The following is a 26,501-nucleotide window of genomic DNA, read 5'->3' on the forward strand; positions in this document are numbered from 1 at the left end:
GGCGCCCCGCGCTGCCGGGAGGGACAGAGCCGGCGGTGCTGCCGCACGAAATCCTTTTATTTAATGGGGAATCCCGCGTCCGCTCCACGACGACGGCTGGGAAATCGGGCCCGGGACCGACGGGGGCGTTAGCCTCCGAGGAAAATAAAAGGGAAAAAAATTAGTAACAGGTAAAGAAATGAAACACAAACATGCATTGCACCCCTTCTAGACCCACGGTGCCTTAGCTAAAGCCAAGTGGGTTTTGCTACAATTCCCAGCATTTTGGGGCCCAGGATTTGGTATGAAGAGTGCCAGTCTGCAGCTGCATCCCAGCAAAGCCAAGAAAAAGCATCACTGCAGGTTAGAAATTGGGTGAGAGACAAAAGCCTTTGGGAATGCACGGCTAATTTTAGACAACATAAGAGCTGGTGTATCAAGATTTGGTGCCCGAGTGTTTGTGTTTTCTTTTAAAAACCACCTGGAAAAGTTGAGCAGCATTTGCAGCTAGTTCAGTATTTCAGTTATTCAAGAGAGAAGAAAGCCATAAGGGGGGGTTAGTACTGACAAATGTAAAGTAAAACACACGTTGGAATGATAAATACTTAGAGTTTAATGATCTCAGCCACCCAAGCTAACCTGGTCTCTTATTTGTGCCTACACATACTGTTTCAAGGTGACACTACCCTGTGTACTGATCTGTCAGAGGCTGGGGGAAGAGCCCATGTTGTGCCCGTTTGGAGGAATGGCCCCTCTGGTGTCTGACTAGCAGCAGCAGCTGAATCGTCATTTAGGGTTCCAGCTTTAGCAACATAGCACATACTAAGGGCACAAAGAGCATCCTACTGCCATGGCTGCCTTACCTATTTGGCCTTCCTGTTGTTCTTCCTGAAGAGCAGCTATGTATCCCTCCTCTCTGGAGAAGGCTCTGTCTTGTACCTAGCAGCAAGAGCACGTGGATGAGCAAGGAACATCCTGAGTGTCCTCTTACCCTCCATGTGAGCATCTGCCAGGCAGGTCCCCACTTTCCACTTCCACCTGAGCAGGAACCAGTCCTCCTGCTGTCACTCAGGCCAGGCTCAGCTCAGCATTGAGAGCAGAGGATCTACCTGTCCAGGGTCACTTTCTGAGCTCCAAATCAGTTGACTAGCAAAAGCTGGGAAAAAGCATTCACAGAAACAGGCCAGCCAATGTCACCAGAGAGAGCTACTCAGTGGAGGGAGCTTGCAGTTACCAACACAGGTAGACCTGTGTTGATTCAGGAGACCACACACAAAAAGACACCCCTACAGCAGTGGCTCAGCAGACCAGCTGGGCTGAGGAGAGGTAGGCCTGGGGCCGTCTCTGGTTTCAGCTCTGAGGACTGCCCAGCTGCTCTAAGGATACACCCTGTACCAGCAGCGCCCAGGCTAGGAATCTGGAACAAAACCAGAGTTGTGACACTTAAAACGACAAAGGTCTCCAGGCTGACGAAAGATTTAATAGCAGTCTACAGAAGTTATCGGTGACATGGAGAAGGTGATGAGGGAATAAGAGTCACTTCAGCATATGAGAACTAGGGAGGAATTAAGTCATGCTATCACATAGCAAGTTCAGAACAAACAAAGGGCAGCAGTTTTTTGGTAACGCTTTTCCCAACAGCACCCTGGCAGCAGCAGGCTGCTGGAGTTTGCTGGGCTGGCTCTAGGCTCTGACACCAGAGCTCACTGCTGGAGGGAGGAGAACATTTGCCATGCAATAGCCCAGGGCTTTATAGCAGGCACTACAGACTGCACAACCACTGTACTATAGAGCTGCTGAAAGGTAGATTAATTGATCACACAGTGATATCCAGAACACAGGCACCAAGTCCCTGCAGCTGTAGTTCAGTGAGAAAGACGAGCAGAGCTCCAGAACAGACTCCAGGCAGAAATGCACAGAATCAGTCACACCAAGAAACAAAAATGACTAAGATTGCAATGAAACGTCCCCCACCACAGCCTGAGAAATGCCATCACACAGACCTGCTAGAGATCCTGGAATTCGAAGCTGATTAGGAAGGTAGCTTTAAGGAATAAAATAAATGCTTAGGGTAGGTGAAAAGGTGAAGAGAAGTCACAGCAGAGTTTCTCTTTCATCCTGCAGAGCTGGATGGTATGTACTACTCTGCTCATCGAGAGGACAGAGGTTTTGAAAAACACAATCACACTTTCCAGCTTCCTCCATCTAGGTAGGCTTCACAGGCTTGTGGACACTCAAGCAGCACGCTAACCAGATTTCAGAGACAGTCCAGACAAAAGGACAGGATTTTTGCAAAGAAGTAACTCTGCTTTAGAGCTATGCTGGCAGTGGGGAGCTGAACCTTTCCTCTGGCATGCACATCTACAGGTATTTAAGGAATTAGTGACTGATTACCACCACACACTCTCCTCCATGTTCTAAAGCCTTCCTTTCCACTGCCAGCTGTTCCAGGATGGTCTTCTGCAGCAATGGTGCATTTGCTCCTCTTACAGTAGCTACTAATTCTCCTCCCTGAAATGCATGAAAAGCAAATCAGTTAGGAAGTGCTCAAGTAGTGCCCTCTGGGCTCTGGAAATCACCAAAGCAGCACACCACGTATGGTATTATGTACCAGGCCCTCCTCCCCAACAGAGCTGCTCTGCTCCAGAACAAGCAGGAAGCTTTGGAACAACATTCTTTGTCGTTCGTGATAAGTCTTAGGATGAACCAAAGCAGTTTGTGAAAGCAGTGAGGTCCTGCAGTAGCAGGAGGCTGAACCTGAAGGCCCCGCAGGGCAAAACACACGTTAACGTGCTAACATGGCGTGAATACTACTCACATGGACTCAGCCAGCCACAAGACCCTGTGGACACATACAACTTTCAGTAAGTCACAGGGATCCCTGGACGTGAATGATAGGGATTTTCATGACTAAGATACCCTCCCATTGAGGGGGAAAGGGCCATGAAATACAGCCATCCATCACAGGCTACATGGGCCTTCCCCCAGGAAAAAACAAAACAAAACAAAACAAACCTCAACAATCTCTAGCTAGAGGAGTTCCTGCAACTTTGTGCAATATCTGCCTTTCACTCACCTGTGCAATTTAAACTGTTTTACTTCATGCACACCTTAATCTCTCAATTTTTTTTTAATTAGTAAAACAAAATTACATTGTTCTGTTTCTTGGTGGCAAAGCAGAAGATATTTAAATTTAAACTCTGGCTGTACATTCTTATCCATGCAGCACTTGGTCACCAGTAGATACTCGCAGATATAGAGCAAATAAAATTGTACTGTTGCACACGAAAGAAAAAGAATCTCTCTCAAAAAGGACAGTTATTCCCACTGGCAAGTGATATTTACTGCTATGCAACTACTGTAACAATATTTTCACTCACTGCATAGAACAGAAAGACAGGCTTGCATTTTCCTCTGTATTTTTTCAGAGCATCAATGGAATCAACTTCAGCCTAAAAGGAATGTAAAAGAAAACAGGTGTTTCTAGAAAACCATTTCTGCTTCAGAGGAATACACATGGAACTGCCTGGACTCAAGACATCCTCAGCTGGCTGGTACTCATCCCCCATGTACAGCAAAACACCTCTGAGTCCCAGTCTTACAGGCCAAAATGACACTGGTCAGAGTCAGGGCCACAATCGACTCCCAGCTCAGTACCAGCAACCTAAGAAGCAGGCAGATGCCTGGCAGGTCTCACCTGCAGGGGTTGGAACAGCAGCTCTTGTGAGGCAGGGATATCTATCTCACTGCAGCTTGCCTGAGTGAATCCCAGAGAAAAAGCCTGTAAAACTTAAATGGGGGTCCCCTGTCTAAAAGGAGTGCAAGAAGTGACAGGAGGAGCTGTAGTGGCAGCAGCAGAGGCAGCAGGTGGCTGCAAGGAGTGCTGAGCAGGAGCCTCCATGAGAAACCTCACTGCCCACGGCTGTCAGCAATCAAGTGCTGGCCTTCAGCCAGGAAAGGCATTTAAACACAGAATCACAGCATGATTGAGGTAGGGAGGAACTTCTGAAGGGCTCTAGTCCAAGACCCTGCCCAAAGCAGGGCTAGTCTCAATGTTATAGGAGGTTGCTCAAAGCTGCATTAGTTTTGAGCATCTGCAAGAATCAGTGCTCCACAGCCTCTCTGGGAACTTGTCCCAGTGTCCAACCACTCCTATGCTGAATACTTTTTCCTTCTATCTACTTGGATTTTTCCCTGCTGCAACTTGATCCCGTTGTCTGTTATTCTTTTGCTGTGTACCACTGAGAAATGGGAAAATGAGAAATTGGTGAACAAACCCAGAAATCTGAAAAGTACAGAACAGTTAAAGCCTGAAAATTCTTAACTATGTGAGTTCTTATTGATGTAACCAAGTGTCTGGATTTGACAGACTCGCTCACACAAGCTGGAACTCCTGGACTGTTACCATTTGGACTGAATATTGGAAAGATAAATTACTTCAGCCCTTAGTTACCTGCTAATTTCAGGGGACTAGATATTTTAAGCAGTGCCAAATTAGATCTTACCACAGCAAAATGCAGGAGATCACTGCCAACTTCATTCCTTACTTTTCGGAAAAGATCCACTACTGTTTTGCATGGACCACACCAGGCTTGAAACACATCAACAACTGCAAGCAGGAAAATTAGTAAGAATGAGGTCAAAATGGGTCAGTTTAGACATAGACCAATAGGTTGGTTTGTGCACTTTTCCACTTTGCAGCATAATCATTTGGAAGGGGACTGCAAAAGGGTGCTAGTGCAATAAGAAGAATCTTGAAAACCTCTGAGGATTGAGGTTGTCTCCTCTGGTGACCTCTGCAGCACCACCCTCCCGGGGAAGGAGATTTTCCTCCTGTCCAACATGAACTTCCCAAGCTGCAACTTGTGGCTGTTGCTCCCATAGTTCCGTCTGGAGTATGGCAGGACTCCTGCTGAGTGCTAGAAGGGCTATGGATTCAATTTTGAAGTAGAAAGTATCATACTCTTTCAAGGTTTCAAATGCTAGATCAGAGGATGAAATCACATTATAAAATAACAAGCCAATAACAATGATACAGAGGAGCCTTTAGAAGAAACATTGACATGGCTGTGACCTTGGAGGTACCAGATTTTCTAGGCAAAACTGCTGCACATTGGTAGAGCACATGAGGCTTGCCTAACAGCACTTTAACCTCCCCCCTCCTTGAGAACCAGGGCTGTTTCTCGCATTGGGCACTGGGGACAGTCCTGCTCCAAGTGGGTGGCTGGACTGGAGACTCCAGAAGCTCCTGCACTAGCACTGCTTTGATTGCATGGTAATTGTCCCACACAAATGAAAAAAGACTACAATCTCTAGCTAGTCTCACCTCTGTTTGCATATTTCTTTCTTCCATTCAGGGCAAGAGGAATGGAGGGACTGACTGAACATCTCTATCAGTAGTAACTGATTCCTAACAGTACTGGTGTCCTTTTAACACAGAACAGCAGCAATCTAGTACACTGACCAAACCCTTACCAATGAGTCCTTTGAGACACAGCATTTCTTCCCAAAGCTCCTGGCTATTGATGTTAACCTGTGTGAAAATTTAAAAACACAGTAAAAGCAAGAGTAAGTCATCAGGTACTACCTGACTGCTGCAAACATGTTGACAAATCACTTCATGCTTGCACTTAAGATGGACACATCTGCCTGAAGAGGTATTACCTGAGCACTCGGGAAACCCTTTTGACTGTGATCCTCTCACCTCTGACCAGCTGGGCAAGGCCAAGCTGTGCTAGAACATGAATGGAAGACCTCTGAGAAAAAACAGCTGAGGTTGGATGGATATCCTCACTCCCAAACTCTCATTCCTTCCCCGCTTCCCACATACTCTTGCTACTACCTGACACCAGCTCTGAGACACCCATCAGGAAGCCAGCTAACTCTGTAGAAAAGCTTACTGGATTAGAGACTCATTGTATGACAAGAACCAAGGAAAGGCAGATGAAAAGGGTAGCAGCATCCAGCCAAGAGCAAGCCCTCCCCTGTTTAGTGGCAGCAACTACTTGAACAGTCTGGCTGCTTGGGGACCCCAGACCCAGTTTGCAGAGAGACTAAGAGTTAGTTGTTCGGGGGGAGACTGGGGACACAGTTCCCTGCATCTTATCAGGGCCTCTGGCTGACTGACCAGAGCCCTACCTGAACCTACCACGCTGTGTCATATATGGCGCAAGAGGGAAGGTCTGTGAAATACCCATACAACCTCAGGTTTTTCCTGGCACTCAACTCCATGCAGCAAGATCTGAGAGCAGGGAAGAGCTCCAGATGTTCCTCCTGTGCTTTGCCATACCATACAGCTCTGCAGGTGTGCAGGTACCAGGAAGAGCAGCAGGCAGCAGGGATGAGGGACCCCGAGCTCCCTACCGCAGCACTCCTGCTATAGAAGAAACAAAGACCTACTTCGCTTTCACTTAAATGGAAGTCTGACTTGTCGTGATGTTTTAACACAGGATAGCAGCTAAAACAGTTAAGAGCCACTGACAGATAACTGACTGGACTGGTTCTCTGCAGGCTGCCCAGATCACTGCACAAGAAGCAGGGACTTGGAGGAGAGCCACACACACATTGACAACCACCAGGTCCCAGCTCAGCAGGGACCTCCCCTCAGAGCCAGCATAGTGCTCAAAAGCAGCAGTGAGGTGGGGGTCTGGGCTGACCTGCAGCATTCAGAGTGCTGCTTCAACATGCTTGTCTCCAGCACGCATCCTCCTTTCCTCACCCCTATTTCAGACCCAGCCCTCATCACATTTTATAAGTCAGACGATTCTCCACTAGCAGTTTCTCACCTTGCCTGCACACAAGCTATACTACTTTGTTAAGATGTTTCAGTCTTGATAAAATAAGCTAGTAAATACACAGCTTTCATAATGTCTGGGCACTAGAGGGTGGTCTGAGCCAGGCATGTCCTTACCTGAATTAGTGGCTGCCATCTAAAGACTTCCAAAACATAGTGAACAACAGAGAGCATAGAAAGATGTAGGTTGAAAGGGATCTGTAGAGTTCTTAGTCTAATCCCCTGCTCAAAGCTCAGTGTTAGATCAGGTTGCTCAGGAGCTTACCCAGTCAAGGATGCCCTAGACAATTCCATACGTTGTGCTACGTACTATATTATACCACACCTCCATTACGGTAATTAGAAAGGAAAATATCTTTAGCATCTTCCCCATCTTACAGAACTTGCCCCTCAGTATGTACTTTGAAAAACACAGTAAGTTAAAAAAAAAGAAAGAAAGAAAAAAGGCTTCTTGAGAAATGTAAGATCTGGTTTTGTTCACCCTGAACAATGATGATTCCTAATAACTTTCTCAACTGGTATCATTAATTCTAACTATGTTTAGTCTACACTGGAAGACAGTAAGTTGTAATAAGGCCAGCTATTTTACAATAATTAACACCAAAGTGCATTAAAGGACTGCTAAAATTGCAAAGTCAACAATTCCAACAGTGGAAACTCCAGTGCAAATTAAATGGCCTCTTACAAATTTTCAGAGATGTCACTGGAGGTCATACAGTACAGTTTCTCCAGGACCCCACCTCACTCAGAGAATGGGGAGTTGTTCAAACACATCTGTCTGTTCTCCTGTTTAGCACATGACCCCAAGCCTAATTTTTTCAGAGAACACCTGCAGAATTAAGAAATTTAGTTATTCCAGTTATCACTAGTGCTAGGATCACCCTTGGAGCATTTCACAGAATGTTAATGAGTTCAAATGATTTATGATAATAATTTGTGACAATGAGTTCAGCTGTGAGTTCAGCTGATGGACTCAGAAAGTAATGCCAGCACCCTTCAAAGTGCTTTGCTGATTTGGATGCCCTGACACTGCTAGGACTTGGCTTTTCTCTAATATAAGCAGAACTTTTCTAGGCCATCACATTATGTCCTACATGAGGTTCAGCTTTCATCTGCAGATGTGAACAATCACAATTTTGCAGATCTAGACCCAGCTTTCCCTTAGTTGCCAAAGGTGCAAAGCCTGGTTGATGTAATTTTCCCCACCGCATAGGAACACAGTTGGACAAACAGCAGTAGAAATTATTTTTACCTTAATAAAGTGATCTTCTTTCTCTTATACAAATGTTCACATTTTCACTCCATGCTTTCCAGTTTTAACAGTGAATAAACAAGGTTATAGACCCCATAATCTCCTTCAGTATTTCCCTCATGTTTCAAAATTTGAAGGAGACCTTCATAACCTATTTCAGGTTTTTTCAATGTTTTTGCATACTAAACTGCTCTCGGAAACCCTCTCTCCCCTATGCAGGTAGTTATAAAGCATCATTAGGTCAGTTGCGCAGTGTAAAGACGGAAATATTCCTCTACATATCATTGTGAAATAGGTTTTTCAGCCTTTGAATTTTTCTTCTACCTCCTAACTTTTCCACCTTTACAGTGATCTTTCTAAATACGTGAACTGGTCAGAAATGTTCAGTGATGCTTGCCATTCAGGAGGAAACCCCCCCTTTCCCAGTTCCCTATTTCTAATTGTCCCATGAAACACAGACGCATTTTGACCTATGAAAGTGACCAAACCCATGACAGCTTGTAGCAGCTCTGAAACAAAACCTGCAGCCCCATAGCAACCTCCCTCTGCACCCCATAGCACTGACTTTGGGGGACAGATTTGACTTGCCATGTTTTCCCATGCTTCCTACCTGTCTTCAGGAATGTTTTTCCACCACAAGGACCTCACAATACAGTTTTGCCAGCAGAATCTGAGATACCCCAAGACTGAACTTCATCCTTTGCACTTACTACAAGTTTAAAAAGATATTTTAAAAACCTGGCTCCTACTGACCTGCAGTACTACCTCCTTTTTCTTTGCAGCCATCCTTCTGTAGGAACAAAGGTCCTTAGAGCAGCAGTCCCAAGCGCAAAGCACTGCAGACGCCCTCCAATTACGTGAATCCAACTGCTGACTAACCTGCACCACAGAGAAAGCTTTTAACCCATCTTTGCTCCTTCACCCAGGACACAGAGCCTCCTGCAGCATTCCTGCCCTCTTGGAGGGAGCAGGATTAGCTCAGCAGCACCCAAAGACCGGACACGGCTCTGCTTGCACCCTTTTCATAGAGGCGAGGTGCTGCTGCGGGGCCTGAATTGCTGCTCACTTTAAGACACGCAGCAGCCTGTCCCCTCCTCACCCCGTGAGGGTGGCAGAAGCAAACCAGTCCCAGCCAGGACCCGGCAGTACCTGCGCGGTGGCTGGCAGCACCCCACCGCTGCTATGGCAGCCCTGGCAACATCCGGGCAGAGCGGCAGCCCAGCCCGCCCCGCTCCTTTCTCAGCATCCGCTGCAGCTGGGAGGTTCAGCTCCATCTCCTCCGTTACTCCTATTCAAGCAGCAGCAGCTGGAGCCCCTCCACCTCCTCTTTGCCTGCTAAACCTGCCCCGCGTCCCCAGTCTACCGCATACTCCTTGGCTCCAGTTTTGCCCCGTCCCTCCCAAACTAAGGGTGCAAAACAAGGCACGGAATCCAGATGTGACCTCCCTAGCACTGAGCACAGGGGATAAGCTGCTGGCCCCCCTCCAAATGCAGCTCAATTTTTGAAGTTGGTTGGGTTGTTTTTTCTTATTTGCAGTGAACGCACAGCACCTGTGCCCAGCACCCCCCCAGGGGGATGCCCATTTGGGCAGGGCTGCTGCTCATCCTGTCCATTCCCATGCCCGGGGTCACTGGGCTCCAGAGGCAGACCTCGGTGGTGCTGCTGCTTGTCACACAGCACTTGATGTCTGGTGGCCTGGTCCTCCAGCTGGTCAAGGTCCCTCCTGGTTGAGGATTTGGCTTTTGGCATGTCAACTCCCCTAGTGCCCCTGGCAACCTGAGGGAACACTGTCCAGTACCTCCAGGGGACACGGTGGGGCTGAGCCTTGGCAGGGGCTCCCCTGCCTCCAACACCAGCTCAGCAAAGTGCACCCCTGGATGCCTCCAGCAACTGTCTCTTTTTGTAGAAATAAGCCTCCAGTAAAGTCCTGGTGATTTTAACCCCCACTGAAATTTTACACATTTACACCTATCATGCGCTTACATTTTAGGATTCCCAAAGAGAGTCCTGTTAAACCCATTTTCTAGTCTTCAACAATCTAAGCTCATGCACTTCAATTATTCTTCTGCCTGCTGTGCCACTGCTTCAGCAGCTTCATAGAGGTGCAGCATCTACTGCAATGGCTGTAAAAATAAATTTTTAAAAATATGAGATGTTTGCTTTAAGAATATACTGGCGAAAGATACTTTTGAGCAGGTCACTTAGCTTCTTTCACTATTACAATGCAAATCTGTGGTTGGAACAACAGCCAAATTATAAGTCTCAATTGACTTTCTGTGTGGGAGAGACTACTCCAAATGTGGACTGGAGGTGGTGGGGAGCAACCAACTGTAGCACTTGTCTGACAACTAGCATGCCAAACTCCATGCAGAACTATTCACCTTTTGACACAGGTAACCTTGGAGAGAAGGATTACCATCACTGGACCCAGATATAAAGAGTGGACATACTTACCAAAATTCATTAGGACTGGTTTTCAGAAGAGAAATGGCACAAGGAACAGCAGAAATCCTGGTGATTTGTATTATGTCCAGACAAACTATACTGCTTTGGTTCTGCAAACAACCCTGTAGTTCACAAAAGGCTGCTACCTAAAGTTGGTAAAGATCTGGCCAACCAGCAAACAAGTTTGTTCCCACTGTGAATCTCAGGCTAGCAATTGTCAGTCTGTAGAGAGGCTGGCACAGAAAGCTGAGATTTCTCCATGAAGCTGAGAAAAATCTAGATGTTCTGGTAAAATTCTTTTTATTTACAGTATTCTTCTTTTTGTACATACCTATAGCAACATCAAAAATTATTCACAAAGCTTAACTGAATGTAAAAATGTTCTCATCCAACAGTTTGTCCTATCAATATCTGCGAAAAACGTCAACTGTTCTCATGCAGCAACAAGATTGTCTGAGCACAGTTTTTTAGGTTTTCTGGTAGAATTTTAGGAAACCACCTCAAAACTTGTTCACAGATACTTACTCACCTTTTTTCCGAACACCTTTAGGCACTGAAGTTTTATAGAATCAAACTCAGATTTGCTTTTAGAAATGTGAATTGGGGGAGGACGAGAAGAGATATGCAAGAACTTGAGCTCCTAAATGTACACAGCAGGAGTGCAAATTTAGAAGTCAGATGCACGCTGTACAGTTTTGCATTTACACTACTTGCCTCAGAACTTTTTTCTCAGTTCAAGCAAAAATAGATGACTTCACTTCTGAGGTACTGATATTTATCAAGTTCTCACATATTTTTACTTTCCCTTTTGTTCAGCCCCCAAAGTCCATCATGAAAAATTTGCAGAAGGACATTAAAAAACTGCCAGTCACTTACTGCAGTGCCTGGGGAAAAAGTGTCAGGTGCTCACTTTTATTTGTCTTTCAAGAGTGGAAGAAGTTACATGAAATGTATATATTCTCCTTTGCAACCAAGTGATAACAGTTATCTGATACACAGCACATTCAAATTCCAGGCCAAACTGTGGTCACATTTTCTGACACAAGTAGTTACCTTGGAAAAAAGTAAGGCTATCACAATTTGACCTTCTGATTAGAAATAAAAGATTAAGATACTTATCAAAATTGGTTAGCAAAGTTACAGACCTCTCTTCTTGCTGCAGCCCTCCTGAAGTTGAACGTAACAAAAGAAAGATTTGGTTTAAGACATTGGCTGCAATCTTTAGCATGCCTGTTAGTGCTATGTAAATATAGTGTTTGGAGATTCTGACTATTAAAACTATGGTCTAAACTGAAATCAGAAAGCAGACGGGAAGAAAGCAAGAACCCTGAACTGCATGAAGGAGAGCTCCTTGCTGCCCTCATTTGTTTCTATGCATATCTGAATGTGAAGCCACTGGGGTCTCCTATTCCAGCCTAACCTTATGCAGTTGTCTTCATTTGTACTCATATTTTTTTCTCCACACTTACAGGCACAATTTCAGGAACTTATGGACAATCTAGGCTTCTGAATGCAGTAAAATCCCATTGCTTATTATCCAGGTATCCAAATCCATGCAAGTGTGTATATCTGCATATATACACAAAATCTGTAGCAACATCACTGAGCTAAAAAAAAAAAACCAAAAACAAACCCAATTTTTCCATCCCTTTCCCAACTTAATGCACCCAGCTGATCTTTCATGGAAATAATATGTAAGTCACTTTCACTGTATCTGGAGGTAAGGGATGCAAAACAAAAGCAATCCCTTAATCACTGCTTGCCAGCTCCTTCTGGTCTCTTGAAAGTATAACTTCTGCAACATACTGTTTGCTCTATTGATATTAGTGATCAGCAAATATTTATCACCAGTGAAATAAGCTAATCCTTCAGCAATTATCTGAGCAAGTTCTTGGCTACTAAAGCAATAGCTTATGCCTGCTGATATTGCAGCCACCTGTTCCTTTCCAGAAAAAAAGTCAACAGTCACACTAACTCTGAAGTATGAGCTTTTCTTCTAAAAACATAAAAAAACCCAAAACAATCCAGTTGATCCATTCCACGGATCTGAGCACGTCATCAGTACCAGGTGACCTTGTATGGCGGTAAAAAAACCTCTTGGACCTTACCAGTACAGAATCCGCTGCTTATAATTTGGGGTCTACTGTCTCCCTCTATTTTTCTCTTTAAAAAGGAAGTATAATGTTAAGTTAAGCTGAAGTTCAGAAATGCATATATTTTACTTAAAAACATTCATCTGTTCAAAATTCAAAATAAACTTTATGGGATACAACGGTTTGGTTTTTTTTTTTTTAAATAACATTTCATTCAAACTGTATATAATTCATTGAAGTATTCGTACAGCAAACAATGGTTAACCCTTGAAAACCTGTAGAAAAAGATATTCACACACACAAAAAAAAAGAAAAACAAAATTGAGGTATCACACCCACACACATTCACCCAAGCGCACACACACTCTAGCACACCCACACACATCCACACACGCAGGCTGCAGCAAAAGCAGAAAATTGTAGGCCCAAAAGGAAAATGATGACTGATTGTTCTATCCGAAAGTCCAGGTAGCTCAGGAAAAAAAACCCCAAAAAACAAAACAACCCCCCAAGAGTCCTCTGAGTAAAGGAACTACCTCAAGAAAATTCTCAAGTGCACTGGAGACCTGATCATTTAAACTGTTTCTGCAAAGCAGCTCCCTGCACCTGAGAAAAATGCAGCCCAAGGTGACTTGTGCAAATACAAGGAGTCAGGAATATCTCCTGCTATTCCTTAAGTAGACATGAGGGGTGTCCATAGATTCAATTAGTCTTTGATCATGCAAGATACTGCTGGAGTGCTGTCTTCGCCCTGCAATAAAGGAACAACCTGTTAATTATTGGGGCTTGGCTTTATCATCAACAGCTTTATGTACAAGACTATGCATTGTGCCAGCAAAAGAGGGAGGATGAATGAGGTAAAAGGAAGCCAAATGGCTGGCTCCTTCAGTTTGGAAGAATCTAGCCTGTGGTGCAGAAGTGTTCTGCATCAGTTATAACAATTTAAGAACCTACCTTGCATCTAAGAATAATATGATCTAACCAAGTACATTAGATGTTCAGCATAAACTGAGCAACTTTCAAGTATGGTGGGGCTTAGGATGTATATTGAACCTCATTAACAACGCACCTTATAAAAACACTTAAGGGCAGTAATTGTGAAGAGCAATTACTTTTCTGTAATACAGATGTACCATGAAAAGCAGGTCTTTGAGCTGAGAATTGAAAGAGGTGTCATAACTCAGAACATACTAGAAGCACATTAGTCCTGTCAGGAATACCGGCCCTACCAAAAACCTACAATGAGGTGAGAGAGAGAAAAGAAGCAACAGCCAGTGTAATACTGGAATTTATGTAATCTAACATTGTGCAACATTTTTGTTAAGAAAAAAAACACCTCCCAAAAGTCTAGGGTTGCAGTTTCATCATCCCTTCAGCTAATTCAATGTTTCCTACCACCTGAAGCGAGAAGCTTTGCTCTTCCTTTGTCCCCCACACCTCCCAACCATGCCATCATGACCTTGATTGACTTTTCCAAGTTCTGATACGACTCAGCAACCCAGAAGAAGAGTATTTATTTCTTCCTTCCAAGTTTCCTCCTGCATTCACAAGTCGTATCAGCTCATCGAGGGGGCTGATGAGGCAGAGTTGGGATAGGGTAAACAGTGGGAGCCGGTGGCCAGAAGAAACAGGAGAGACAGTGACTTGCAACAGCACTAAGCACAATCAGCTCCCTGTCTCTTAAAACCAAGGCTTAAGTGTTGACAAGCAAGGCCCATTTATCAGAAAGTACTTTTATGGTTTAAGTTTTATTCTTATTTCTTACTGTTTGAAAACCCTATTTAGCTTTTCTGTAATTTTCTGTGAGCCTGCTCATTGATATCTATACCTTCCTGATTATCACCTTCAATACTGATACTTTGACATAGATTTTAAACCGAGATGTCCTAACTTTACTTCAAAGATGTCTAAGAACACTGGAATCTCTTTCATAAAAAGAAGAAACCCAAATTTAATGCATTTTAAAACACTGCACAGTTTTGAGTTGTGTTGTCTGTGTATGACCTCTTCCAAAAATCAGACCATCTCCTTTAGTTCATGAAAGAAATACAGGTTGTTATTAACTGTAGGTGGGATAATCACAAAAAGTTAACAGAAAAATCAAGAAACTGTCATTAGCTATTTTGGTTATATGTGTTGAAGAAGCTAGATGATCTCTGCAGATACTACAATATCAGTAACAGAACGGGTACGTGAAAAGTTACTGTTAAGCTTAATTAGTTTAAAAGAACTTAACTAAGATTAACAACACTGGTGATCCTGTATTATCTTTTTAATTCATAGTGTTATGTGATAGTTTACCATTGTTCCAATCCTCTGGAACTTTGTTAGTAGTCCAAGGTTTACAATAATACTTGTGTATCAGAGAGATTTCAGAGAGGACCCTCCACCAGTTTAGATGACCTTAAGCGTAGTTTAATTTTATACTACTTAGAACTTCACTAAAATTTGTTACTCCTGAGCAATATAAAACCTGCTCTTTAAATAAGCGTTCCTCATGATTTCTTTATACACCATAAAACTCAGTGCAATGATAGACAGTTTTCCTGGGGAATTTTTCTATAATCAAAAGATTTCAAAAAAAGATAGTTTTTTAGCAAAAAGCAAAGATTTCCCTCTAATCTTCTGTTTGAATTTTTCTTTATACTCACTTGTCACACAGATTTGGATCCGATGACTGACTCAATTTATGTAGAATATCTACTATTCCCATGTCTCGTAGTTTATCTTGGCGTTCTTGTGAACCTACAACAATAAATCACATTGTTGGGAATACCACCAAAAATAAATGTCTGCAGAACAGAAGAAAGGAGTGGTAGCAGAAACCAGCTTAAAGGAGGGGTATGGAACACAGCTCAGTTAGAACACAGCAATGGAAAAACTCCCTCAGTTGTGGCTACCTCTCAAGGGAGCTCTAGTTTCTTTTTTTGTACTCCGTATGCATATGTTTAAAGAAAAGAAAATTTTGAAGGCAAAAATCTGAACAGATTTTATCCTAAAGTGACAAGCTTGACTTCAGTTAGTTTCTTCTCATCTCTCTGATTTGGATGTAGAGAACATTTAGCTGGAGGTGTGTTTCTGAGTCTGACTTGTAGCACTGTATAATGTCAGTATAATGAGCAGAAAGCCACCAGGAGCATAGCCAAGTGTCACACACTGAATGAAGTTCTGTGATCTGAGAGATGTGGAATAAGTTACACAGTAGGGAAAAAAAGACAAAACCAAGCAGAGACACTGATTTCTTTGCTGAAGATCAGCATGGTCAACTTGAGGGTCTGTAAATCATCCATTTAAGAAAGTCCTCCTCCCAGCCCCACCATTCCTCAAAGCACATCACCTCCTACCACTCCTTCCCTTGCCATGTCTTCCAGCTCCACACCGCTGCCTCCATCTGCCCTCTCTACCCCTCAACACAAACACACATATTTTTCTGTGCAGCAGCATCCTTCAGCTCCCTCCTGGTTACCTTCCATTGTTCCAGGCCATGATTCTTCTTACCAAACACGTTCCCCATTCCTTCCAGTTCCACCCACATGTCCTTTGACTGGTTTCAGAGTCTCACCGCCCAATCCATTCCAGCCATCTATGCTGGGGAAAATTTCTTTGCAACAAATCCCCTTTCTAATCCATTTATCCTCTACAGTGAACCTGTTCCCTCCAACAATGAGTTTCCACAACCTCCTTAAGACTTGGAAGATCTCTTACTAGGATTCTCTTTCACTTCAGTTGTTTTCTGATTTTACAGAACTGCTACAGGTGGAAACCTCCCACTGTGTGACTCTCATCAACTCCTATTTATTGACACTCTCTTGTGTCTCCCCTTCCTGCCCCAGAACAGCTCTCTACACTTTCCTCAATGTCCTCCTGATCACTCTCACTTATTCCATATTATACCTGTAATGATGTCTCCCTTTATGTTTTAGACCCCACTGTGCTGTGCACTGCAAGTATTCATTACTATACAACATTAGCCTTTTGATCAGGATAGTAACTTGTATATGCATTAATAATGAGGCTTTCTTACCTTCTTCTTCATTCCATATGAGATTAGATATACAGAACATGGCAGCAAGCTGAAGTTTAGCATTTGAATGACTCTAAATATAGAAAAATAGTACTCAAGTTTAGAAGAAGAAATTCAGAAATTCTCAGACTTATATTTTCGCATTCACACTGTAATAAATAAGGTAGCAAAGTTGGGACTAATTCTTATCTACAACTTCTCTCAAAGATAGTGCCATAACATAAGGCACTTGAGTAGCGTTCAATCACTTCCTTCAAAATATTTATTGAGGTCTACAAGATATGCCTTTTCCAAGATCATGAAACGTTTTCCATGCAGATTTGTTACAGGTATTGCTTCAGTCACTGTAGCATTCTTACAGGAAATAACCACTGGATTTTCCTTTTAATCAGATCCTCAGTACACCTCTGCCATATAGAAACTGCACTACATGATTTCTTAAACACAACTAGGTATATGAAAGTTAAGTGTATGATACTGAACAATTTACACAACAAAATGCTAAAGTACCCTCTTTTCATTCCTGCAAAAGACCAAGATAAAACCTTTAAGAGAAATTCCCCATACCATGTAGTATTTGATTTTCTGCAGGATGTCATCATTGGTCATAATCAGTTCTTTTGCTGTTGTTCCATCTGCTATATTCGCAAGTATACACAATGTCTGAAAGAGAAAAACTGTTATTTGGCCACAGATCACATCCCATGATTTATACAGTTTGCCTGACAGCTTTGAACTTGTGACAAACAATTTCTTTAATTAGTTTTAATATCTTTAATCTGGAGTTTCCGGCTTGCTTACATTTGGGGCCAATGCCAAAGAGCTAACCGCTGTGGCTGAACAGCCCTGGCAGAAAACCGAGTCATTGCCATTTTAAAATAAAAAGCAACATTCATTAATTCACTTCAATGAGTAAAATTTTAAGTCTTTCATGGAAATATGCAGCATATAGAAAAGATTAAATACACTGGAAAATAAAGTAGTCTATTCTGTATCAGTGTCTAGGGAAAAAAAAAAAAACAAAACCAACAACACCCCCCCAAAACCCCCAAACATATCCATCTAGTTCTTCAGGCCAGGAAAAGAAAAGGCAGAGGCCTATCTGCTGATCTAGCAGAGTAATAATTTGTTTTCAACAAGTCTAATCACACATCTTACCTGCAGAGATAACTCAAACTACTAACGCATCTGGTTATTTTTTACAAATTAGAGAAGCCATCCTACAGAATAACCTTGAAGCATCTAGGCCCACGTTGGCACTACAAGCACACGGCACGAAGACTTGCACAGGCAGCTTTCCTGGCTCTCAGGAGGCACCAGGAGATGCTCTACATATTTCCGACAGAGCTGTGGAAGGATTTAACCATCTTTTCTGGACATGCAAGGATGACTACAGGAGCCAGTCAGTGATAGAGATAAGCAGTGCCCTGCTAGAAGCATGGGCTCTTGCATGCAGTTAGGCAGTACTGGATGTATGACTTGATTCTGAAATAAAAGCAAGCTGCTGATCAAACCACAGGGACAAAGAAAATGCTCTGTGTACAAAGGCCCCAAACCCTAAAGGCTATATTCAACCCTAGCCTACTAGCCCTATCCAAGAGTATTTCTCAGGTACACCAATTCTCCTCCAGAATAATTCTGAGAGGTTTGGCAAGGTAAATAATCTATTGCAATGAAGGCCATTCCTGTTATTAGAGCTTTATCAGGAAGAACTATTTAGAAAGACACACCTGGTTAATCCTCAACTGTTTCAGAACCACAGTATCACTAAACTTGCTAACTATTAAGAGTCTTTGGGGGTTTTTTTTGCTAATTTTGCACTTAAATAGCCATAAAAGGCCTGTCTGCCTTCAGCCCATTCTTCACTGAGCAGAGATTTAGACCCGTCTGGATTTATCTGTATTTTTACACTCATTTGCCATGCTGTTTGCTACCAATATACATCCTAAGCCAAAGCAATCCTGTGGAATCTCCCACAGCTTCTTGCTGCCCCCATTCTTCATCACCACATGCCCCATATGAGGCTGACACAGGGTTCTCCAGCTGACTGTCTTGTCTGTCAGAGTTAATCAGCCAAATTCTGCCCATCTATCCTCTTACTTTTGCTTTAGCATCCCTGCAGCAGGTATCCCTGTACACTGGCCTCCTTATGCTGTCACCAAGCCAGGGATGCTTTTTCCTACCGGCCACTTCCTCTTTCCTTCTCCCTTTCCTCTCGCACATTGCTTTTCTTAAGTTTTAATTTGTCAGGGTATGTCCCTCCCTGCTATTTCCTGGACTACACCAGCATGCTCTTTTCCCTGCTAGTGCCTCTCCTCCTCTAATTGCTGCTGGCTCCTGCAGGCACCCAAGAACAGCTGAGTTACCACATCTTCCAGCAGAATATGTATTACTGCCAGCAAGGCAGGTGATGATGGTATTCTTCACTACTGACTGCTCCAGCGGCTGCTATAGGAGCAAATATAAAGAACTAGATGCTTTCCCCAGAGTGAAATACTGGCTTCTTTCTCTTCCCTTGTTCCTACTGTCCCCATTCTGCCATGCAATTGGTTTAGATTTAATTCTTCTGCTCTCACATACAGTGCCCTCCTCTTTACCAAACCGACATTTAAAAAAACATTCTGCATTCAATTCAAACACATTTGTAATAATCCATTAGAAAGAAGGACATTCTTGTAGGTACTAAAGTTATTAATCTGACAGATCTCGGTAAAATATTCACAGCACATCATAATCCCAAACAAAAATGACATGTTGAGAAGAGTAAGCATTCTTAGCTGTTTCTTAAATTTTATTCTGCCAAGACAACATGAAACAAAAAAGGGTACCTGTTCTTTGACTTCTATATTGTGCTCCCCTTCCAGAATAAGGGTCACTGCTTGCATGATTTGCTTCCCATGAGTGCTCATTATATGGTCTATGTGCTGCCAAAGCAATGATGAAATACAATCAGCGTAACTTTCCAGACAAAGAAGGGGCATTCCTACTTGAACTACTCTAAGTAAAGAGTAGCAACACTGTACAAAGACCCTAGCTCCTAGCGAGGTCTCCCAAACCCAAGAACTTTTCACAGCAGAAACACTTCATAATATTCCTCTTCATTTGAAGCCTGGTCTTGTTTGAGTGAGCATGATATGGGCCTTGGTTCTGATTTCACTGTAACCTGTAGAAAAGACACTGGTTTCCCAGTTGCATGGAGACCATTCAGTCTGAAGACTGAATCCTGCTGGACCCAAGCTCTAAGTATGATGCTGCAGTTAGAAAGAATCACTTCTCTTCTGGTAACAGGGGGATATCAGAGAGGGGTAAGAAAACTGAGGTTTCTTATCTGGTATTTGCTGCTCTTACTGGAACACTGTGACCAGGTCCGATATCCACATTTCAAAAGTCTGAGAGGATTCAGAGAATTAAATCATATACATTACTTATTATCTAGGAAAAGCGTCTCAAGTTGAGACGTACAGGTAAAAGGTCCTTTGATCACAGACTATAAACACCCATACTAGAATAAAATTGATCATTAGGAGTAACAGAAAAAGATGAAGCTAGATCTACCGGATTAACTGATACCAAAACACAAGAGTGACAGCAAACAGCCATCAGAGATTACTAGCACATGGCACACTACAATTTTTTAAGACATTAGGGATTCTTGTAGGACTTCTTAAAATTGCTAATAACGAGACTTCATTCAAAAGCTGCTGGATGAGGTATTCTGGAGTGTGTTTTGGGTAGAGAATGAGAATGGTTGGTTCTGGCTCTAAAACATACTACAGAAAGTAGGTGAAGCTGGGACATAGATTCAGATGAAGAACACCTTAAGTGATAATGAGACTCTGCTGTCAAGAGCTCAGGGTGAATTTAATGAATGACTGGTTATTAAATATCTTTTCACATTAAGACAGAGCTAATTTTCTATGAAGCTTATTGAGACTCAACGAGTACAAATATCAGAAGATTTTTTGCAGTGACCTTTTTATGGTAGAAACACAATACGTGATAAATGCACAGTAGAGGCTTCGTGGTTTTTTTCGCCCACAAAAATGTTGGCTTGCCAAATGTTTGCTGCATGTTTTCCCTCTGTTCTTCACAGGGGATTACCCCTTTCTTTTCCTCCACCAATATCTTTCTCCCTGTCAAAAACAATTCATGGGCTTACATTTTCAAACCATTTTATTTCAGTGTGTAAAATGAACGTATGCATTTTGTAAGTGCACAGTCCCACAGTCAAATTCAAAAAGCCAGTACTATCTATATAGTTGGATAAGAACAGAAATATTTCAGGTGTCAAGAAAGAAGAAACACAGGTATCCTTAAGATATGTACCTCTCCACATATTGACTCAACAGTGCAACCCTCTTATTGTTGCTCTGGGACAAGTTTCACAGAAAGACTGTTAGGAAAATAATTTTGCTGAAAGCTAAATGCAATGGAATTGAACATTAAATGTAACTGTCTAGCTCTGTATTTGATAATAATTACAAAGTTTCAGTGGATGTAGAGAATTCTTTCAAATGTTTTCTTACACTGATTTGTACATTTGCTTACAGATACTTGGATAAATCCAAAGGCCTCAGTTTTAGCAATATATCAAACATTAATCTTAAACAGAAAAATAACTTGTCTTACAAAAAAGATTAAGAATTAATTTGTATTGTCTGCATGTGTGATCAGCTTTCAGAAGGTCTGTTTCCACCTCTACTTACTGGGCGAGTAGATAGAAGATTCCTGAGCAGTCCCAAAGTTTTCATCAGAACATTTACATCAGAATCAGAAAGCAACTGGAATAACTGCTCTGTACTCAGACCTCGTAAGATGTCTGATTTGATCTTCTGTTCTGCTTGAAATGCCATATTCTGAAAGAGACAAAAATTTTTTGCTTGATTTTTTACCTTAAACTTGGGCTTTCACTGTTTTAGTAGATTATTACCTGCAAGCATATCTCCTTGCTAAAATTAATCCTGCAAAGGTTAAAATTTATGAGGAACTGCTACACAGTGAATTAAATTTCCACAGTCTTACGGCTGACCTGGTTATTACCTGCTTCTATTTGTCCCCTGGCATGCTATTGACACTACTTAACTGTTTCCCTGAATGATCTTGGCAACCAAACTGGTATCAGAACTGAAGAGTTTATTTTATCTTATGGACTAATTGATAAAGTGTTCCAGGCTGATACTGTTTTCCTTCTGTAGTTAGGTGGAAAGACAAGCCAGATTTCAGCTACTTTATTTTTAATAACAACTGACGAGTTCTTTAAGTTACATTCACAAACTTTTTAAGAAGCAAAATCACATGAAGTATTTCATCAGTGTGTTTTACTTACCATTAAAGCCCAAATGCCGTTCACTCGCAAGGCAAGATTTTCACTCTGTGTTAAACTACATAGAAGTTCTATGGCTCCTGATTCTAAAATAGGCTAAAATGTAGAAGGGGGAGGAATAAAAAAATCTTTAAAAAACTACTTAGACTAATTAGACATATATACAAATGTAAAGACAATACAAAAAAAGTCTTGCTTGTATCTTATTCTTGAGTTTACAGCATGTCCATTCATATGAACTGGCCAAGCCATACCCTATATTCATGAGCATCAAAAGATAGGTTTTTATGGAAAAACTCGGGTCAAGCCAGGTTTATTCTCATGTGTATCCGTGTATGTGTACACATGTATATACACAGCCACACATGCGTGTGTGTATATATATGGACATACACACACATACTGCTGTGATACTATACACACATCTGTCACACTCACACAAGCAAATTGTTTTCCCCCAACAACTTTCAGCTTGGGACTGCTCTCCAAAAACAGTCTTCCTTGAGCAATCACATCTTTTTGGGTATCAAGTGGGACATATGTGACTGTTTAAAAGAGATTAAGGACAATGAAAGCTACTTGATACCTTTCTTGATGTTTGATCCTTGTGTTTAGTAATCAGACCAAACTAAAATCCAACAGAACAACTTCAGCATAATAAAGAAAACTGGAGACTGTTCTTGATGATCAGATTGAAAGGCAAAACCTTGTAGTATCACATCTTTAAATGATGGGAAAAATATCAACACATGCACCTTTTCTTTCAAACTGATTAATGTAATGAAAGTTAAGTTTGGAACAACTGCTTTCAACCTGAACCGAATTTGAAGTACTAGTTTTATCTAAGACCTGAAGAGCTCACACGCTAAAAGGATTCATCCGATGACTTGTGTTGCTTTAGTTTGTAAGGTGTTCCTTTCTTTCAGAAGTTACTGCTTCAAAAGCAGTGAATAATTGAACATATCTGAGTTTTTGGGAAGTTGTGTGGGTTTTAACCTGCTTAAGAGCTGAATTCATCAGAAAACAGGAATGTGTGGAAAAAGCTGCACTTTGTAGGAACAGGCTCATTTCACTGAATAGCAACAAGACCATAACAGAACCAGGCAGCTGCAGTTTGTGCCAAAGTTCACCTGGTGCCAGGCGCTTGTGTACTGCAATAAGCTGCCAGTGATTTTGCCATGGGCCTGGTAGCTGGCTGACTCCTAGGGACTTCTCCACAGCCACGGCAGGTGGGAGATATTCCAAAATTGGTTTTGACTCAGCTCTTTTGCAGGGTAAAAATACAGATCCACTTCAGCTTTGTTTATTTACTTAAGTGACTGATAGTTTACATACAATTTTCAAAATACTATGTAGAAAAAAAAGGGATATATCAAATAAAGATCAGATGGCTTTTAGATGCTTTCAAATCTAACATTTCTAAATATTCCTCATTTTGCATAAGCAGTATTTTCTTTGGCAATGATGTTTTCTACATGAACCATGTGTCCTGATAGAAAATTCAGTATTTCAGTCCAGTTTGTAGTGGAAATACTACACTGACTATGACCTGCAGCATGAATAAGAAAGCCCATGGGCCAGTGAACTGTGCCTGTCATTATTTCAGTTTATTTTCTGTGTCACAGACATGAGTAAAACTACCAGGATCAATCAATCAAACCAAGGTAATCCAAAGTGCCCTGTAGGAGCCCACACATACCACAATCTTCCGAATGTTTTCTGCTATTAAGAAATATTTAAGACTTGGGGAATTGCTGCATTGTTATGAAGTATTGATGTGTATGTATGATCTGTATGAAATACAGACATTGCAGAACTCAAGAACAGATATCCTGTATTGTTCATTCAAGAACAATAATAACCACAAGACTCAGCTATGTCAGCATTTTCAAGATTACAGCAGTAATTCTCTAAGACAATGGATCATATTGCCAATTATCAGTTTTTCTTCTTGCTTACGAATTTTTTAGACAATAGTGTTTTACAAGTAAAAAACTCCAAAATTTCACATCTACTTTTCTTTAGAGACTACATTTAACTATTCCATCATATTTAACTGTCACAGCACTGTAAACAGATATTTTGGCTTTTTTTTTTTTTTTTTTTTATTCACAAGCTATCAGTGGTACAGTCTGCCTAACATTACAGCCATATAACGCTTCACAAGCAGTGGCTACCAATTAAGATACCTTTATGCTTATCGAACCATTGTATAATGTAACTTTTGACTATTACCTCTTCTTGTTTCTGGATAAATACTGACCTCCTTGCTTGGAGAGAATTCCAGAAGAAGATTGCATAGCGTGGAAGATGCTACTACAAGAATTTCATTTGGAGCATTCTGTAAAACCTGCAGTCACAAAGGGGAGAGTGAGGAATCTCCATTAACTAGTAGGATAAGGAAGGGATCATTTTGAAATCGAATACCTGTAATTATGCTGCACTTTGATATTCCATACTTAAGGAGAAGCTTTGATGCTAGCAGTGCAGAGCCAGACAGTGCTCATTCAACTCAATGTGATGATACACATTACATGACAAGCTGGAGCAACGCAATTTTAAAGAAACCAGATTTGAGAGCTTTCAGGTCAAATTTGAAAGAAATCAATGGGAACAGATCCCCACTCTGCAAAGCATACGTGTGCCGGCAGTTGTAGTTTAGCTCTGCAGCCATTCTCTCAACAGAGAGCAGGCCGTGTCCTGCAGTGCACCTTTGTGTCATGGTTTACAGAAAAGCGGAGGAAGCTCCAGGAGGAACCTACTCAATGCTTTTGTACTTTGTGCAAAGCACAACATAGCAAATTTCTTCATGACCATCCTTTCAGAAAAGCGACTAGCCTGGAACAAGTTATACTGTCTTATCTGTGCCTGGATCTCCAGCAGGACCAATACATGCCATTCTTAAACAGAGCATCTCCCTTGCATGTTCTGAGAAAACTCGGTGAGGAAATAGGCATGGAGGATACCACTTCTCCTCCAGCAAAGAAAGGGGGAATGGAGGGGTTGTTCTGTACCACCTTTTGTTTCAGAGTAGTGAGCAAACTGCAAACATTAACAATTAACTGCATTTACAGTGGCTTGCACTAAAGTACATATATGCAAGTCCTATAGTTTTAGATGTTATTCTTCCATGGCTTATACAGCTCTACATGCTAGGGGAGAGAGAAAGGACTTACATAGTTGTTATTAATCAAGACTGAAAATTAATTTATCTTTATTTAATATTACTTTTATTTTCCATTAAGAATAATTCTTGACATTTTGGAATGAACATAAAAGTTTCTGACTTCAGCTTATTTAATAAAAATCAAAATGAACAACTGCCAGCAGCTGTGTTTACATAGAAGTCTGACATCTACATTTGTTTTTTTCACATGGCTCTCCTTTTATGCTAGTTGTGCTTCTTCAAGCAATCCTGACATTTTTGTGTTTTACATTTATAAAGGTTTGATGTTTTCATGTTCGGCCTTTTGCAAACTCTTAACACATTCAAACCATTCCCTCCAAGCCCCTTCAGGTGATGATCATGAGTCCTGAATCATGGGATTATTACACTACAGTGATAGCACAAAACCTGCATGAAAAAGTCTCCCTTGACCTCCCTCCCAATAAGACTAATGAATTAGACATCCATGGATTAGTAGTCACAATTCACACACCCAATCCAAGGATGAATGCTGAACTTTCAATAAGTGTATTGTGTATACTTTTAGAAAATAATTTCCCCATCATTTCTACCATGAAACTGTAGAAAAAACTAGGCCCATACTTTAGGGCCTCTAATTCATACAAGCAACATAAAAGGCTGAGAAACATTCTTGGCCTGCAGCCAACAAGATGGCCAGTGAGTGTAGTATAATGAGTGAGTCAAATTTTCTTAAGACCATAACTTGTGAGAATTACAACACAAGCAGAACAGAGAAAATCAGGCCTGAATAAAATGTCACTGAGTAGTATGCCCAACAGGCAACTTTCTTGTATTGAAATATCACCAGAAATAACTAAAGGATCTCCTGATCATTTACTTCCTTCCAGACTCTTGAGTAAAGCTTTGAACAGTCAAGCTCACATGACACTCTCGTTATCAGGCTCATCAGCTCATTTTTGCTGACAACATTTTCTGTGGTCTGGCTATTTTACTTCTGAATAGATATTTTACTTCTGAATAGAGAGTCAAGCTCACTTCAGGTGATTCTCTCGGTGATTCTCATGGATGTCAATATTGCCCAAGCTTTCAGGCTTCTTGCTAGCAGACTTTGCTCCCCATTTTCAAGGTCTAAAAGATGTTAAAACTGAGAAACTGGTTTATTTATCTGCACTTAATGACAGTCACATTACAGGATAAAAGATGATATATACCTTACACACTTTGATCTCATTTAATCTTGTGGATAATTGCATTATATTAAAATCTGTCTTTTTAAAGATCTTGCTGAGCTCTTTGGCTTCAGTTTTAGAATCTGTAATGAGATCTAGAAGGTAGAGAATTACAGGAGAAAACGCAGATCTAAATTCTCTTGTAGGACTTATAGGCCACGTCTGAACTCAAAATTAAAGGACATATAGTCCTCGTAGTGCCCTATGTAAACAT

At 41.6% G+C, this 26,501-nt stretch overlaps 2 protein-coding genes across 8 annotated transcripts in view; both read right to left on the reverse strand.

Annotated features, from left to right (window-relative positions):
* Window positions 1–23: 23 nt before the first annotated feature.
* On the reverse strand, window positions 24–9,335 carry NME9 (NME/NM23 family member 9). 3 transcript variants are annotated; one of them, XM_052804944.1, is made up of 8 exons: window positions 8,778–8,799; window positions 5,455–5,512; window positions 4,742–4,907; window positions 4,485–4,588; window positions 3,360–3,431; window positions 2,374–2,490; window positions 843–918; window positions 24–133 (listed from the first exon to the last, which is right to left on the reverse strand). In XM_052804944.1, exons 3-8 carry the CDS (start codon window positions 4,821–4,823, stop codon window positions 129–131), a joined length of 456 nt encoding a protein of 151 aa, XP_052660904.1. In that variant the 5' UTR covers window positions 4,824–4,907; window positions 5,455–5,512; window positions 8,778–8,799; the 3' UTR covers window positions 24–128. The 3 variants fall into 3 exon arrangements, with proteins under 3 accessions (XP_052660904.1, XP_052660903.1, XP_052660905.1); XM_052804943.1 differs by lacking the exon at window positions 4,742–4,907 and having other exon boundaries at window positions 8,778–9,335; XM_052804945.1 differs by lacking the exon at window positions 4,742–4,907 and having other exon boundaries at window positions 108–133; window positions 2,384–2,490; window positions 8,778–9,335.
* Window positions 9,336–10,753: 1,418 nt separating this feature from the next.
* ARMC8 (armadillo repeat containing 8) overlaps window positions 10,754–26,501 on the reverse strand; it is an 82,308-nt gene continuing 66,560 nt past the window's right edge. For 4 of the 5 annotated variants that reach the window (XM_052803477.1, XM_052803475.1, XM_052803476.1 and 1 more), the window contains 8 exons: window positions 24,174–24,260; window positions 21,914–22,006; window positions 21,294–21,443; window positions 19,416–19,511; window positions 17,155–17,250; window positions 16,588–16,660; window positions 15,215–15,308; window positions 10,754–13,314 (listed from right to left, as the gene is read on the reverse strand). In XM_052803477.1, the coding sequence (XP_052659437.1) occupies window positions 13,281–13,314; window positions 15,215–15,308; window positions 16,588–16,660; window positions 17,155–17,250; window positions 19,416–19,511; window positions 21,294–21,443; window positions 21,914–22,006; window positions 24,174–24,260 (723 nt within the window). In that variant the 3' untranslated portion in view covers window positions 10,754–13,280. Of the gene's footprint in view, window positions 13,315–15,214; window positions 15,309–16,587; window positions 16,661–17,154; window positions 17,251–19,415; window positions 19,512–20,559; window positions 20,721–21,293; window positions 21,444–21,913; window positions 22,007–24,173; window positions 24,261–26,501 lie in introns of those variants that run through there. The other variant, XR_008237487.1, reaches the window with a different exon arrangement.

Source organism: Harpia harpyja, chromosome 12 (genome assembly GCF_026419915.1).
Source record: "Harpia harpyja isolate bHarHar1 chromosome 12, bHarHar1 primary haplotype, whole genome shotgun sequence".
NCBI lineage: Eukaryota > Metazoa > Chordata > Aves > Accipitriformes > Accipitridae > Harpia > Harpia harpyja.

Coding starts and splice junctions, on each gene's coding strand:
- NME9 (XM_052804943.1), bottom strand. CDS start 8,810: ATGGCTGCAAAGAAAAAGGAGGTAGTACTGCAG. Junction 5,513..8,777: donor AAAAGGAGGTAGTACTGCAG/GTCAGTAGGAGC, acceptor ATTTTCACACAG/GTTAACATCAATAGCCAGGA. Junction 2,491..3,359: donor CTGTCTTTCTGTTCTATGCA/GTGAGTGAAAAT, acceptor CATGCATTTCAG/GGAGGAGAATTAGTAGCTAC.